Source organism: Pseudorasbora parva, chromosome 16, assembly GCF_024679245.1.
Source record: "Pseudorasbora parva isolate DD20220531a chromosome 16, ASM2467924v1, whole genome shotgun sequence".
In the NCBI taxonomy this organism is placed as follows: Eukaryota; Metazoa; Chordata; class Actinopteri; order Cypriniformes; family Gobionidae; genus Pseudorasbora; species Pseudorasbora parva.
Genome location: NC_090187.1, coordinates 34,620,439 through 34,636,389, shown reverse-complemented (window position 1 = coordinate 34,636,389; position 15,951 = coordinate 34,620,439). Strand labels below are relative to the sequence as shown.

The 15,951-nt window shown below is 43.3% G+C and overlaps 1 protein-coding gene across 5 annotated transcripts in view; it reads right to left on the bottom strand.

The window, feature by feature from the left end:
• Positions 1 to 3,008: 3,008 nt before the first annotated feature.
• Positions 3,009 to 15,951, bottom strand: part of st3gal2 (ST3 beta-galactoside alpha-2,3-sialyltransferase 2) — a 46,463-nt gene continuing 33,520 nt past the window's right edge. For all 5 annotated transcript variants that reach the window (XM_067420459.1, XM_067420457.1, XM_067420460.1 and 2 more), the window contains 4 exons: positions 14,092 to 14,271; positions 7,377 to 7,422; positions 7,124 to 7,243; positions 3,009 to 6,743 (listed from right to left, as the gene is read on the bottom strand). In XM_067420459.1, coding sequence (XP_067276560.1) covers positions 6,570 to 6,743; positions 7,124 to 7,243; positions 7,377 to 7,422; positions 14,092 to 14,271 — 520 coding nt within the window. In that variant the 3' untranslated portion in view covers positions 3,009 to 6,569. The remainder of the gene's footprint in view (positions 6,744 to 7,123; positions 7,244 to 7,376; positions 7,423 to 14,091; positions 14,272 to 15,951) is intronic.

The window sequence follows — 15,951 nt, the reverse complement described above, 5'->3', positions numbered from 1 at the left end:
CACATTTCGCACTTGTGGATCATAACCGGGTTGTAAGTGCTGATTCAAAATGCCAAAAGAAGAAACAGGAACAAAAAATAGAGAGTAGGCAATTTATTGAAAACTGCATTTAAACTGAAACAGGCCGTTCATCAGCTGATCAAAAGTTTAAGACCATAGCCCAAAAATAAACGCACAACAGTACTAAAAGTGTCAAAAAAGGACTCAGTAGTGAGTAGCCCCACCGTTCTTGTTGATCACTTCAAAAACTTGTTTCAGCATGCTTGATGTGACTGTTTCCAGGAGGCTGGTGGGAATGTTGCTCCATGTGGTGAAGATGGCTTCACGAAGGGCATCCACGGTCTGGAACTGACGTCCATTTTTGTAAACTTCCCTTGCCATCCATCCCCAAATGTTCTCATTGGGATTTAGATCAGGGGAACACGCAGGATGGTCCAAAAGAGCAACGTTCTTCTCCTGGAAGAAGTCCTTCGTCAGGCGGGCTTTGTGAATTGCAGCGTTGTCCTGTTGAAAGACCCAGTCATTACCGCACAGACGGGGGCCCTCGGTCAAGAGAGATGCCCGCTGCAACAGATCCACATAGCCAGTCGCCGTTTGACGCCCCTGCACAACCCGGAAAACATCTCAGGTAGGATCTCCTTGTCATGCCAGTAAAGTTGGCAGCCATCGGGACCGTCCAGGTTAAATTTTTTCTCGTCAGAGAATAAAACTTTCTTCCACTTTTCAATGTCCCATGTTTGGTGCTCCCTTGAAAATTCTAAACGGGCAAGTTTTTGTCGTGTGAGGAGACGCGGCCTTTGAAGACGTTTTTCGTTCTTGAAGCCCTTTTCTAGCAGATGACGTCTTATGGTTATTGGGCTGCAGTCAGCATCAGTAAGAGCCTTAATTTGGGTTGAGGATCGACCTGTGTCGATTCGTGTTGTGAATGTATGCCGCGAGTGTAGTCGCGATTACCTCAGCTCTCAACACGAGAGCTCATCAGCTCATTTATCTGACTCCTGCAGTTAGTGCTCAGTGCTGTGATACTCACGCGGTGACTCACTCATTATATTGAACAGACACGTTCAGTTTTTAATTGTAGTGTCTTCTTCAACTCAAAGTAATCAAGTTGATGGCTTTGGGAATGGCCTCACAGGGCAGCGAAGCATTCTGGGAATTGTAGTCTTTCATCCCCATGAGACAAAAATACATTTTCTGTCTTTTCTCAGTCTTGAAAGCACCAAATTCAAAAATAATTTCACATTTCTACTACATTGATGACCTAGTTTAAATACAGATTCATCTTCCCAGTGCTGAAGTACCCCTTTAACAAGCAGAATCACTGAAAGAAAGATTCACCATTTTATTCCCCATTATGGTGGTTAGTGTTTGCTGTAGTTGGGCTCTTGATCCTTGACTTTTTTTTAAAATATATTATTTTTTGGCTCGTGTGACTGTGTTTTGTATGGCATGTTTATGGTAAAGAAACCAGGGAAAATGTGATCAGGTGTTGATTATATTTGATGGCAACAATCAACTGTGTAGTGGCCTGAATCAATGATTTCATTCACAGTCTGTTTATATTGGTAATGTGTCAAATTTACATTATTGATTAAAGCAGCCTTGTGACTTTACAGCATGAGTCTTTGCACAAAAAGGTACTGAACTATTTCAATCATCATTCAGAACACATCAAGAATCAGCATATGAATCTCAACAATGTTGGTCAATCATCCCTCAATCACTTAATTATCTCATTTCAGTGGGCCTTTAAAACTGCTTCTTGAGTGTGTGCTCAAATAAACTCAATAAACTAATTTAACACTTGGGTATTTTGCTGTGTAGTGAATCTGAAGGTGTGTTTATTTAGGGTTGGAGCTAAACTCTGTAGGACAGTGGGCCTCCAGAAGCAGGTTTGGCTTTACAAGATTTCAAACATGGTCTGTTTTGTTGTGTTACGAGATCTTGATGGTCAGTTTTGCTACGTTTGGTCACCATTGTGGAGATCAGTGTTTGCTTTAGTTGGGCTCTTAATTTTGCCTTGACTTGTTAACTTTCTGGTTGCTGTTCTTGTTATGGCAAAAATAAAATAAAGTGCAACAAAAGTTTGATTATCAGGGGGGAATATTTAGACTGGTCCCACAAAACATTACAGAATTCAATAAATCCATTGTTCAATACTGATGTTTGTGCTGTTTTTAATCGAGGCACATCCTTGTAGGCTGCAAACTGAGTCTTTCTAAAGGCCGCTACACCTAGAGGCACAATAAGGTCCTGAGACAACTGCCGATTATCCTGAAAGGAAGGAAAACCATCACCAATGCCCTCCCTTCTCCAAAACATGTATGCTCAAAATCCACTGCCTTCATATGAGCAGGACGACTACTACCAATGAAGCCTTTAGCCAACCACAAAAGTGGTATCAACCCTGCTGGACGCTGCCCGGGACACAAAAATGCATGTTGATCTAGACCGAAAGCTCAGCTTTCCTCCTAAGATAATTACAACTAATCTCAGACTGGACCTGATCATGTGGTCAACCTCGCAAAAGTCCCTGTTCATAGTGGAACTGTCTGTGCCATGGGAGGCTACAGTTGGTGGAGTGAATGAATGCAAAAGCCTGAAGTACTCAGACCAAGCAGCCGAAGTAGTACAATCCCAGTAGAGGTTGGTTGCAGAGGTTTTGTAGCCACAACAATTAGGTTATTGAAGGGGTTGGGTTTCAGAGGACAAGCCTTCCAACAAGATGTTAGGTTGCTGTCAGAGGCTGTTGAGCAAATCAGCAACTGGTTGTGGTTGAAAAGGAATGACTCCAAATGGAGGTGTCGTGGGCCTATCAATGAAACACAAAGAAAGGAGGGTGCCCACCTCATAACCATGAAATGATTACCCCTACCCACTCAAAATGTTAAGAAAGAGCTGATTATTCAAAGAGTACTATCAAGTCCTATATGCTCAAAAGTATTACAAAGGAATAACAGGATGACGAATAGTTGACTTGTAAAATGCCCAAGCACACAAGAGACAAATCATTTTTAAATGTGTTTATTTCTTACAGTAGCATAAAGATTAAAAACAGTCCATAATTACACAAAGACTGTGGCTGTGAAAGGAAAGAAAAAGCACCGACCAATAGTCACTATATCAACACTAATGAGAAGTTAATGAAAACAAACACAGTGAGGATATGTACAGTCTGTGTTGAAAGATTCAGAACGTTTCCTTCAAATGAAGAACAGGATTCAACATTATTTAAGTAGCTTTATTATTCGATAAATGTCCATTATTCAAATGGACATATCTAAATACTGTAGCCTCATTTTCAAAATTATCTCAGCTGCTGCCATTTTTAAAAAGTATTATTTCAAATCGAAAGGGCAATCTACCATAAAGACTTTTTTTTAAAAAAGATAAAGAAAACAAAATTGCATTTACTCAACACTATCCTGGAGGCACAATCATGGGTTTGACTGTGGAAGGCTCAGCAAAAACAACAACAAAAAAAGATGAAAAGTGAAGGAGTCAAGTCTTTACAGGCTATGTAATGTTCATCGCATTCAGTACTTTACAGTCTTACAACTTTGCATCCTTGCAAACAATTAAGCAAAAGACAACAGAGTCCTATGAAGCTCTCTCAATTTGACAAGGATCCACAAAGACCAATAATTTAGTGCTAAGAACATTGGCAACAGCATAAAGACAACAAGCCAATTTGGAATTGATCTCGTCATGCAATTTGGCCACAGAACATTTCAAATGGAGAGAACAGAGAAGAAGGACATAATGTAGTCTTTCATAAATAGTTTGAGTAGGTTTGTCTAAATATCATATATCATTCAGCAGGCTACGATCCTCCTGTGGCACAAAAACATGAGGAGAAACATCCTTCATAGCCAACTAATACAATCTAGGATAATAGAATACTGTTAAGAACAATACAAGAACTTCAAGAGCCAAATTTTCTGAACAATACATAAACATAAAAAAAAAAATAGGATTAGTAATTGGATGAAAGTCTTTGGTGACCAACTGCACGTCTCAATATGCTACCTATGAGATGGCAGCCATCCTACATGTCCTTGATATTAGAATTTCACTGTGAAACGCCTAATAATAATCCCTCAGAATAGGTCAAATATAATAAAGCCACTGCAGCACTGTGCATTTAATATTCCCCGGTATATAACCGTCAAAAGACAATTACGCTTTGACAATGTATAAAAGCACTTGTGTGCCACAAGTCTAGATTTTCGGGAGACTTTTCTGAAGTGACAGCGAATGCAGGTAGGTAGCTCTTAAAAATCAAGGGGGAGAACGTTTTCAGGTGAGAGAGCTTTTCCCACCCTGATCCCGAAGGCACGGCACTCAGGTTAAAAGTAAAAGTAGAACAGACAAGAGGATGAGATGGTGGCGCACAGGAGAAGCCGTGAATCGTGTGGGTGGAGGACAGCTGGTGGGTAGATCCGTGCCCTATTTTAGAGCCCAGATTTGTGCACGCGCGCAAATGTGTGTCAATAAATACTCTGTAAGAAGACTAAAGGAACAATAACATGTGTTTATGCGTCTTATAATGAGGTTAGCGGTGCTCTGGAGAGAGGATGTGTCCAGAAGCGAGGACAAGGCACCCAAGCATGTAGCATATGTGCATTTGCACACAGAAATCGCTGATATGTCTACATTTTGAAAAAGAACTACAGCACCAAAAAGTCAAAAATTGGACTAGGCCAGAACAGAAAGCTACGGACTCCCAAAAGGGAAATGGTGCTGAAAAAAATGTGAGAGGGGAAGCAAAATATATCATATTTCGGTGCTTTTGCGTTCTCTTGGAAATGTTTTGAGTTCCTCTGAGAAGCATGCTTGCAAAGTATCACTCGCAAAACCTCTGCAACCCAGAGAAGCTTTGTGTTTGCTCACAAAGAGCTAAAACGTTTCTTAGGAGAACCAAACATTTCGCAAACTAACGAACATTTCTCGGAACGCAAACATTTCGCAAGCTACCGCAAAATTTCTTGGAGACAGTCAAACATTTCCAAGCCAATTTTTTGAGGCGGACGCAATACATTTGTGAGAGATGATAAAAGCATCAAAACAATTATCCTCCCACCTCACCTCCGCTGAAAACACTTGGCGTTCACACGGATCTTTCTTGTTATCCTTTGTGCGGTCTTAAAACTTTATAGTGCAATAAATTATACAAGAAAAACTATACAAATAAAAAAATCACCTATTTTTGACGGTAACTGAACAGCAGCAAAGAAGTGTCTACATGCTTTCAAGAAAACATTTATCAATGATTCTTTATCAATCTTAATTGTATCGTAATACATCAGGCTTCATAAATGAAAACTTATATTCTGTACCTCTCAATCTAACGCTTTTTGCATTTGCTCTCCATCATATAACACTATTACAGTAGGTGCGATTTAAGAGAGAAGGGTGCTGTAGATCAACAACAAAGCTCTGTTCACAGTGCATCTCTAGAACAATCACCACAGCTGTATTAGTGTTTGGTTCTAAATGTACTCCACATATGTTTAATATATTGTTTATATGAATTCATATTGGACTGCGTCAGTGGTTTCAGCTCCTGTTAGAGTATCTGTCCATCCTCCTCAGAATGGAGGAACGAACCGTACTCAAACGCAATTAGCAATAACAAACAAAGCAAAAAGACAAAGTTGTTCAGATTGATGCAAGCACACAGTGATAACAAACTGTTAGCAGGAACATTTCAGCCACAAACTATGAAATAAAATATCTTAAGACGTAGTAAAGCTTGGTTTACGCCTGGTGACGCGCGGAGTAGTGAAACGACCTGCCACTATGTCCAAGCTTTTAGTTAAAAGGATAGAAATTAAAATTCCGTAATATACTCGCCCTTGTGTCATTCCGAACCTGCAACTTTTTCTACTGTGAAACACAAAATATAATGTCTCGGTGCTATTTTTTCAATTAAATGATATTCAAAGGTGCAAAACAACTTTGTTTTCATCAGCATTTTTCAAAACATCTTTTGTGTTTTGCAGAAGAAAGTAAATCATACCGGTTTGGAATGACATGAAGGTGAGTAAATGAGGACACATTTTTTAGTGGTGAACTGTCCCTTCACTGAATCACAGAGAACTACTAGAGTACGATACACTATGGTGATACTATGGTGTTGTCCTAACTCATCTATCTGGCCTCGGCGCGACCACGCATAAGAGATAGGCGGGAAAGAGTTCTCGTATCATCACTATTTAACAAAAGTCATAAATATGAGTTAATTCCATTCCCAGCACATATACCTAACATGCTGTTTAGTTGTGAGATATTAGTGTTCCTTGCCAAGTCAAGTTCCTTGTCCTAGTTGAGGTAGGCTTGCAAGGAAAAGCACATTTACTAGCATCTCCTCTCAAAACCACCACATCACGGGGGATACTGCCCAGAATCCTGACCACTCAGGACAGCACAGAATGGTAATAAGATCATGAAACATTACTTCTTGATCATGTTTAACAGGCACACTAAGTGTGTCAAGTGGATAATGGGTGGTTCTGTTAAATGGTAGTCCATCAGTTAGTCCATTTCTTTGCACCTGGTGCCCAGATTCACTTTCCAGGAAACACTGAGATCTTGCCAGCCTTGGCCAGCTTGTCGATGATCTGGGCCTCGTAGTCTGCATCATGGACACCTGTTTTACGAAACTCTCCAGAATAGCGGTTCTGCTCCCAATAGTGGTGCCAGTTTCCCCGACTGTCCGCCCCAAAACCAAATACATTCACCTATGGAGTCAGAGGCAGATTTTTAAAATGTATTTACATATAAAATACTTCAAATGCATTCCTTAAAAACATACACTGTTCAAAAAAATGAAGGGAACACTTAATCATCATAGCATAACACCAAGTCAATAAACCTTCAGGGATATCAATCTGTCCAATTAGGAAGCATAAGTGATTGTCAATCAGTTTCAACTGCTTGGTTCAAATGAAAGTGACGACATGTGCACTGGACAGCCAACGGCAAGACAACTACCAAAAAGGAATGATTGTGCAGGATGAAAGATTAACGCAGTTCTGAAGGCAAAAGGCGGCCCAACCCAGTACTAGCAAGGTGTTCTTAATAAAGTATGTGTGTATATCATGCCACCTTAAGGTCTTACCTCATCACATACATGTAGAGCGAAGAACAGGACGAGCATGCCAGTGGAGGGATAGCGCCCATGATGATGTGTCCAGCGGTCATGGATGTATTTAAAGAAAGCTGGGTTGAAGATCTGAACCTAGAGGACATTATTTGATACATATGCAGATTTATAGCAGCACAGATAATACAGATAAAGACAGGGTCAGGGTCTAAAGTGTGTCTTAATTCAGAGAATATATATCTTTTGGAGACAGGATGGCATACATTACCTTGTCTTTATCCACACGCAGAAACTGCTTCACTGGAGCGTAAGTACTGAGAGAGAGAGAGAGAGAGAGAGAGAGAGAGAGAGAGAGAGAGAGAGAGAGAGAGAGAGAGAGAGAGAGAGAGAGAGAGAGAGAGAGAGAGGAGAGAGAGAGAGAGAGAGGAGAGAGAGAGAGAGAGAGAGAGAGAGAGGGGAGAGAGGGAGAGAGGGAGAGAGAGGGAAGAGGGAGAGAGGGAGAGAGAGAGAGAGGAGAGAAGAGAGAGAGAAGAGGGAGAGAGAGAGAGAGAGAGAGAGAGAGAGAGAGAGAGAAGAGAGAGAGAGAGAGAGAGAGAGAGAGAGAGAGAGGAGGAGAGAGAGAGAGTTTGGAAAGATAAAGTTATAAGTCTTCCCACTTCTGACATCTCTTCATCTTTTCATAAAAACCCGAGTTGAACTGCTGCTAACTTTCTAGTGTTTTTCAGTGAAGCAGAGAATATTGTTGATAAAGTGCTATGATGTGTGGCTGCGTGTGTGCTTTGAATGACACATTTCTGGGTACCGAACACTGCAGTGTGTTCATAGACAGAATATAATCACGGTCGTAGCTTTTACAGCAGGAACTCTACAACTAATTTTAAATGCAACTCAAAATGCAGGAACTGACAACCAATTTTTCTTGTGTCTGTAAACTGAAATACTAATTTATTGATGATGTCACACTCTTATGACTTTTTTTTTTTTTAAAGACCACATTATAGGGTTAGTTTCAGTATGGGAAAATCCTGTCATTAACCCTCATGTCGTTCGACACCCGTAAAACCTTTGTTCTTCTTCGGAACACAAATGAAGATATTTTTATTGAAATCCGATGGCTCAGAAATGCCTCCATTGGCAGCAATGACATTTCCTCTCTCAGGACCCATACAAGATAAAAAAGACGTTGTTAAAAAGTTAATCTCACTACAGTGGCTCTAAAATAATTTTATGAAGCGACGAGAATAGTTTTTGTGTGCAATTCTTTTTTCTAAATAACGATTATTTAACAAGTTCTTATCTTCCGCCTGGGCCTCTGGCGTGAACTCGTGAAGCACCACGACATGCGCGAGAATACGACCCGAAAGCGAATAACTTTGTTTACAAGCAGAGGAAGACTGAGAGTACTTCTGAGAGTACTTCGACTTGGCGGAGTAAAAAGGACATTTTACTGCGCCGAGCCGGAGTACTCTCAGAAGTGCTCTTCCGCCATACATTATAGTTCCATTTTAACCCGCTTAGAAAAGCGCCACGTTTTATTTTATGCCACCATACTAGGTCGTTCAACTATTAGTGTAACTGTATTTAAATAGGGAAAACGTGGAGGTGTTTGGTTGCTTCTAACTTAATCTCTGTTTGGTACCATAGTGAATGAACTGGGCTTAGTGGGCTAAGCTAAATGCTATCAGATCATCACCGCACATCAGAGCGATTAAGTGCAAGCACTGAGACGAGAGAGGTATGTATCCACTCGTTTTAGTTAAGGGAATAACTGTCAGGGTTCTGCCCTGGCAGCTCTGTCTGTTTTGTCTTTGTTTAATGTTTCTATGTTTGTTTTGTGTCTTAGTACTTGGATCTGTCTCTCTCTGTGTTTGTCATGTGTTCCTCTTGTCCTACCTCCTTGTTTGCCGTTACCACGCCCCCTTGTTTAGTCTGGTCTAGTCCTCGTTTCACTAATTGTGCTCACCTGTTCCTCATGTGCTCTGGTCCCTTTATATTGTGCTACCTTCCCTCATGTCTTTGCTGGTTCGTTGTGTATGTTTGTGAGCGTTTGCTTGTGCGTACCTGTCTCTAGCTCCTTGTCTAGCTTAGTCTAGCCTTTTCTAGTTTTAGTGTCTCCTGTTTTTCTAGCTTTGCATTTATTTTCAGTTTTTTCTTTGTTCCTGAGTTTTTGAGTCTAGTGTAGTTTCTGTCTTTATTTTGCTCATTTTCTCCAGGTTTTATTTTGGCATTTCTCTTTAGCCTTATTGTTTAGTTTTCTTGGTTTACATTTTTATTTTTCCTGTATTCCACTTTTATTTCTCAGTCCAGTCTCTTTATAGAGATTGGTTTTGTTTTAATTTGCTTTGTTTTCTAGCTCCAGTTATTATTTTAGTTTTTGTTTAATTTAGTCATAGTTCTTAGTTTGTCTGTTGTTTCTTGTTGTCTTGTGTGTGTGTGTGTCCTGTGTTTTCTGTCCTAAGTTTTTCCCTGGCCGCTGTCTCCACTGCCTCTCAGCCAAGAAGGGAGCTGATTCTGGGAGACCATCAAGCCCCTGGTTCCTGCCTGGATTGGTCCACCATCGGCCCTGCCTGGTGTTGCCTCACGAGCTGTCGTCAAGTTCATTGGCTGCCTGGACTGGTCTCAGTGGTCATCCTCCCCTGCCTGTCGTCGTGGTGTCTTTCCCCTGCCCTGGTGTTTGGACTGTCACTCATCCACTACCCCATTGTGTCTGTTGATCTGTCTTGTTAATAAATCGTCATTGTTGTTCACTCTGCATCTGGGTCCTCCACTTCCTGATCCCTGACAGAACGAACCAGCCAAGACAGGACCCAGCAGAATGAGCTTCCGTATTGTTCCTCCTGCGACTGCTCAAGAGAGGTTGGCACTCCAGCAGGGTGTGGCATCCCTTCGCCAACAGGGCCGGGAAGTGCGGTCCTTCGCCCAGTTCTTCTGGACAATGGCTAAGGGCCTTGAGTATGATGATGCAGCCCTCAAGGATGCGTTCAACATCTGTCTGGATGACCCCCTACCACAGTGGGAAATGGAACAACTTAGGATCCTGGATTTCTGGAACTTCTCCAATTACTTGCATCACCGCAGGGATTGGCAGATCCTGACACCACCCGAGCCAGTTGAGCCCACACCTGTCAGTCCAGAGCCAGTCGAGCCCGCACCTGTCAGTCCAGAGCCCGCAGCGGCCAGTCCAGAGCCAGTCGAGCCCGCAGCGGCCAGTCCAGAGCCAGTCGAGCCCGCAGCGGCCAGTCCAGAGCCAGTCGAGCCCGCAGCGGCCAGTCCAGAGCCAGTCGAGCCCGCAGCGGCCAGTCCAGAGCCAGTCGAGCCCGCAGCGGCCAGTCCAGAGCCAGTCGAGCCCGCAGCGGCCAGTCCAGAGCCAGTCGAGCCCGCAGCGGCCAGTCCAGAGCCAGTCGAGCCCGCAGCGGCCAGTCCAGAGCCAGTCGAGCCCGCAGCGGCCAGTCCAGAGCCAGTCGAGCCCGCAGCGGCCAGTCCAGAGCCAGTCGAGCCCGCAGCGGCCAGTCCAGAGCCAGTCGACTACAAACTGTCATGCCCTCGAAAGCGGAAGAAGAGGAGAGCCCATGCCTGCAAGTCAGCTGCCATTCTAGATGCCCCTCATCTGTTGGTCCAGGAGGGCCGGAATCAAGCGGCTCCAGCCCCTGAGCGCAGTCCAGTGTCGGCTCCAGCCCCTGAGCGCAGTCCAGTGTCGGCTCCAGCCCCTGAGCGCAGTCCAGTGTCGGCTCCAGCCCCTGAGCGCAGTCCAGTGTCGGCTCCAGCCCCTGAGCGCAGTCCAGTGTCGGCTCCAGCCCCTGAGCGCAGTCCAGTGTCGGCTCCAGCCCCTGAGCGCAGTCCAGTGTCGGCTCCAGCCCCTGAGCGCAGTCCAGTGTCGGCTCCAGCCCCTGAGCGCAGTCCAGTGTCGGCTCCAGCCCCTGAGCGCAGTCCAGTGTCGGCTCCAGCCCCTGAGCGCAGTCCAGTGTCGGCTCCAGCCCCTGAGCGCAGTCCAGTGTCGGCTCCAGCCCCTGAGCGCAGTCCCGTGTCGGCTCCAGCCCCAGAGCGGAGTCCAGTGGCTCCATCTCCTGTTCCTAACCCAGTGAGGGTTTCACCTTCTGTCCCAGGGCACACTTCAAGGCTGGCCGTCCCAAGAGCCCGCTTCAGAGGAGGCCGTCCCAGAGCCCGCTTCAGAGGAGGCCGTCCCAGAGCCCGCTTCAGAGGAGGCCGTCCCAGAGCCCGCTTCAGAGGAGGCCGTCCCAGAGCCCGCTTCAGAGGAGGCCGTCCCAGAGCCCGCTTCAGAGGAGGCCGTCCCAGAGCCCGCTTCAGAGGAGACCGTCCCAGAGCCCGCTTCAGAGGAGGCCGTCCCAGAGCCCGCTTCAGAGGAGGCCGTCCAGAGCCCACCAGTCAAGCCCAGGAAGGTGTCCCCGAGTCAGTCCCTGAGCCCGCCAGTCAAGCCCAGGAGGGCGCTCCCGAGTCAGTCCCTGAGCCCGCCAGTCAAGCCCAGGAGGGCGCTCCCGAGTCAGTCCCTGAGCCCGCCAGTCAAGCCCAGGAGGGCGCTCCCGAGTCAGTCCCTGAGCACGCCAGTCAAGCCCAGGAGGGCGCTCCCGAGTCAGTCCCTGAGCACGCCCGTCAAGCCCAGGAGGGCGCTCCCGAGTCAGTCCCTGAGCACGCCCGTCAAGCCCAGGAGGGCGCTCCCGAGTCAGTCCCTGAGCACGCCAGTCAAGCCCAGGAGGGCGCTCCCGAGTCAAGTCCAGTATCTGTCCCTGAACTTCTGGAGGATATCTCTGCAGTTCCAGAAGGTGTCTCTAAGTCTGTCCCAGTAATCATGTCCAGTCAGAGGTCCCCACCATTGAAAAGGCCCCATGCCTTTGTTGGTCGTGTGCCTAATACCCCTCCCATCCCACCCTCCCTGTTTCCTGGTCCTTGTGGGTTCCCTAGGTCGGCACCCCCCTGGGCAGCCCCTAACCACTCCCCTAGATTATTTTCCTCCCCAGTTCTGCCTCCCATGTTTCCTGTCTGCCCTGGTACTCCTAGTTTTGTTCCCCGCCCACCCTCCCAAGTGTTACCGCCTTTGTTTCCCTTGCCTAGTTTGGACGCCAGGGGGCGTCCATTGGGGGGAGGGTACTGTCAGGGTTCTGCCCTGGCAGCTCTGTCTGTTTTGTCTTTGTTTAATGTTTCTATGTTTGTTTTGTGTCTTAGTACTTGGATCTGTCTCTCTCTGTGTTTGTCATGTGTTCCTCTTGTCCTACCTCCTTGTTTGCCGTTACCACGCCCCCTTGTTTAGTCTGGTCTAGTCCTCGTTTCACTAATTGTGCTCACCTGTTCCTCATGTGCTCTGGTCCCTTTATATTGTGCTACCTTCCCTCATGTCTTTGCTGGTTCGTTGTGTATGTTTGTGAGCGTTTGCTTGTGCGTACCTGTCTCTAGCTCCTTGTCTAGCTTAGTCTAGCCTTTTCTAGTTTTAGTGTCTCCTGTTTTTCTAGCTTTGCATTTATTTTCAGTTTTTTCTTTGTTCCTGAGTTTTTGAGTCTAGTGTAGTTTCTGTCTTTATTTTGCTCATTTTCTCCAGGTTTTATTTTGGCATTTCTCTTTAGCCTTATTGTTTAGTTTTCTTGGTTTACATTTTTATTTTTCCTGTATTCCACTTTTATTTCTCAGTTCAGTCTCTTTATAGAGATTGGTTTTGTTTTAATTTGCTTTGTTTTCTAGCTCCAGTTATTATTTTAGTTTTTGTTTAATTTAGTCATAGTTCTTAGTTTGTCTGTTGTTTCTTGTTGTCTTGTGTGTGTGTGTGTGTGTGTGTGTGTGTGTGTGTGTCCTGTGTTTTCTGTCCTAAGTTTTTCCCTGGCCGCTGTCTCCACTGCCTCTCAGCCAAGAAGGGAGCTGATTCTGGGAGACCATCAAGCCCCTGGTTCCTGCCTGGATTGGTCCACCATCGCCCTGCCTGGTGTTGCCTCACGAGCTGTCGTCAAGTTCATTGGCTGCCTGGACTGGTCTCAGTGGTCATCCTCCCCTGCCTGTCGTCGTGGTGTCTTTCCCCTGCCCTGGTGTTTGGACTGTCACTCATCCACTACCCCATTGTGTCTGTTGATCTGTCTTGTTAATAAACTGTCCTTGTTCACTCTGCATCTGGGTCCTCCACTTCCTGATCCCTGACAATAACATAGTTTAATATGAAAAAGTAGTGAAGTATCCCTTTAAGTCGAAATTAAAAAATATTTCCTGAAAAAATGCTCTCCCTGAAAAAAAACATTTATTTATATAAGATAAAGATATATATATATATTTACAAAGGGAAATGTCTAAAATAGTAACTCACATTGACTTGGTTAAGTTACTTGGCCCCACTTTATATTAGGTGGCCTTAAGTACTATGTACTTACATCAAAAAATAAGTAAAATGTACTTACTGTGTTCAAATTGTGTTCAAAAAAGGTATTTTTTTAAATGTAAGTACAATGTAAAAACATGTAAGTACACAATAAGTGCATTGTATCAAATGATTAATTAAAATGTTAGTGCATAATAGTTAAGGCCACCTAATATAAAGTGGGTCCAGTTACTTTAATCTGATTACTGGTTTGGAAATAGTAACCCGTTAAGATTACTCGTCACTGGAAAAAAGTAGTCAGATTAGGGTAACGTGTAACGCGTTAGTGGCATCACTGGTCGTGTTGGTCTGTGAGTTCTATCAGAGGCCCAGATGGAAGACAAGAACTTGTTGAATAGTTGTTATTTAGGTTTTTTTGCCCACTTAACTATTCTCGTTGCTTCATAAAATGATTGTAGAACCACTTTAGTGAGATGGGTTTTTAATGACATATTTAGTACCTTTTATGGGTCTTGAGAGAGGAAATTACATTGCTGCCAATGGAGGTCTTTTTGAGCCATCAGATTTCATCAAAAATATCTTAATTTGTGTTCCGAAGATGAAAAAATGTAAATAAAATAATGCAGCTATCTAGCTTTTTTCTTAATCTTTGTGTCTGTGTTGTTGTCCTCACAAGCGAATCTGGCCGGTGGAGAGGGCACTTGTGATCCACAACAAGTCGAGAGTCTTGAAGGGCACCAGCACAAAGCTCACGTTGGCCGCCAGGTTTTTGGCACTCTCTGGGTACATGAAGTGGTGTGTGGTGCGGCTGCCGGCATCCTCTTCGTACCCTACAGTGGGGGCCAGGTTCATCCTGGAACACACAGATCCAATTGAATTAGACCGTGAAAACCCTCTCTCACTTTCACTGAAACAAGCCGCATTTACTTTGGCATTTAATTATATTCCCCATGATAGAGTACAATGAACAGAACAGAAAGAGCATTCAGGTTGACAGCTAGCGGCAAAAAAAGCAGACAGCAGAAAACCCTCGCCACTCATTGTAATTGCATAGAAATGTGTAACCATGACAATATTCAAAATTCTTTTTTTTGTGTTCCACAGAAGATTTCTCTCTGATTCTCTTAATTTCTCTCTGATTATTTTAATTAAACAGGCTGGAGCACATATTTCACTTCAAAACAGGGTAAGAGCATTTTTTTCCGATATATGCATAAGTGCTGAAACTGGTCCATGTACTACTATATGAATCCATATGAATTAGAGATCAATTAATATTGGATTTTTCTTAATACTAAGATGCATTTAAAAAGATTTTTGCAGTTACAAAAATCTGTAAACTGAATTCAGTGTTGAAATTTTAAATGCCAGATACAGTTTAATGTGCCATTGAAATACCTACAAAACAACTAAAAATTATTAATAACAGAAACTATTTTATGCATGATGCAAGACTTTTAATTAATTGAAAATACAACAAGATTCTTATTTTGAAATTCAAAAAGATGTGAGAGATAAAATATGCATTCAACAACATTGCATCTCAATGTCAATCTACAACATAAATACCATATATGGACAAATATGGAATATATACCATATATGGAAATAGCAATAGTGTTGACTGTTGAGTTATGAATTTGAACATGTTGGTCTTAAAGCATGTTAAAAACACCACATAAACAACATTAAAAACTTGATTTTCACTACAGGGGGACATTTTAAGACCCTACAAACCGCGGAGACCCTGTATGAGGATGTATAAAACGACAATTTCGATTTTTGGGTGAGCTATTCCTTTAAGAGAAACAGACTGCAAGATACTCGCAAGATGATGGAGAGAGGGTGGATCAGACAGGAACGCAGACAGGGTCTGTGTCTATTCAAGAGGCATGTCTGTTGTGCCGATGGATTTCAGAGCTTCCATTTCACAGATCATGTCCTCTCAACACTCTGCTCTGATTAGAAAAAAAACCCTTCTTGCAACCATTCCTCATTCTCTGTCTGTATCCTAAATGTATTCACTCAAATTCTGAGAACTTCCATACATCACCAAGATTTTGTAACATGTAGAATCTCAAGCCTGTATTTAGGCAGTAGGAATTAAAAAAGCTTTAGCTGTAATAGTCCTGGAGATTTTAATACAAAACAACAAATGTACATGTTCGCCTGTTTCTCTCTTTATCTTCTTAAGACTTAAAGCTTGTCTCAAAGCCAGGGAAATGATTTACCAATCAAATCTCAAGGTTTTTTTTTCTTTTTTCTTTCTTATATAATATACTAAACACAGGCCAAAGAACAAGGCTTAAATGGGAAACCACAATACTTATTTAAAATGAAGATTTTTTTAATGAAACCACGAGGAAGGTTTATTGTTCTACAGTTTGTTGTATTTATTACCAGTACTGTTAGTGATTTTATTTTTATTATTATAAAATTAAGTAAAAAATAACTATACCGAAAATTCACACCAGTACGTAATATAGTATATACATAAAATGTGTGATACAAAGACGCTAACTGATTTCAAGCA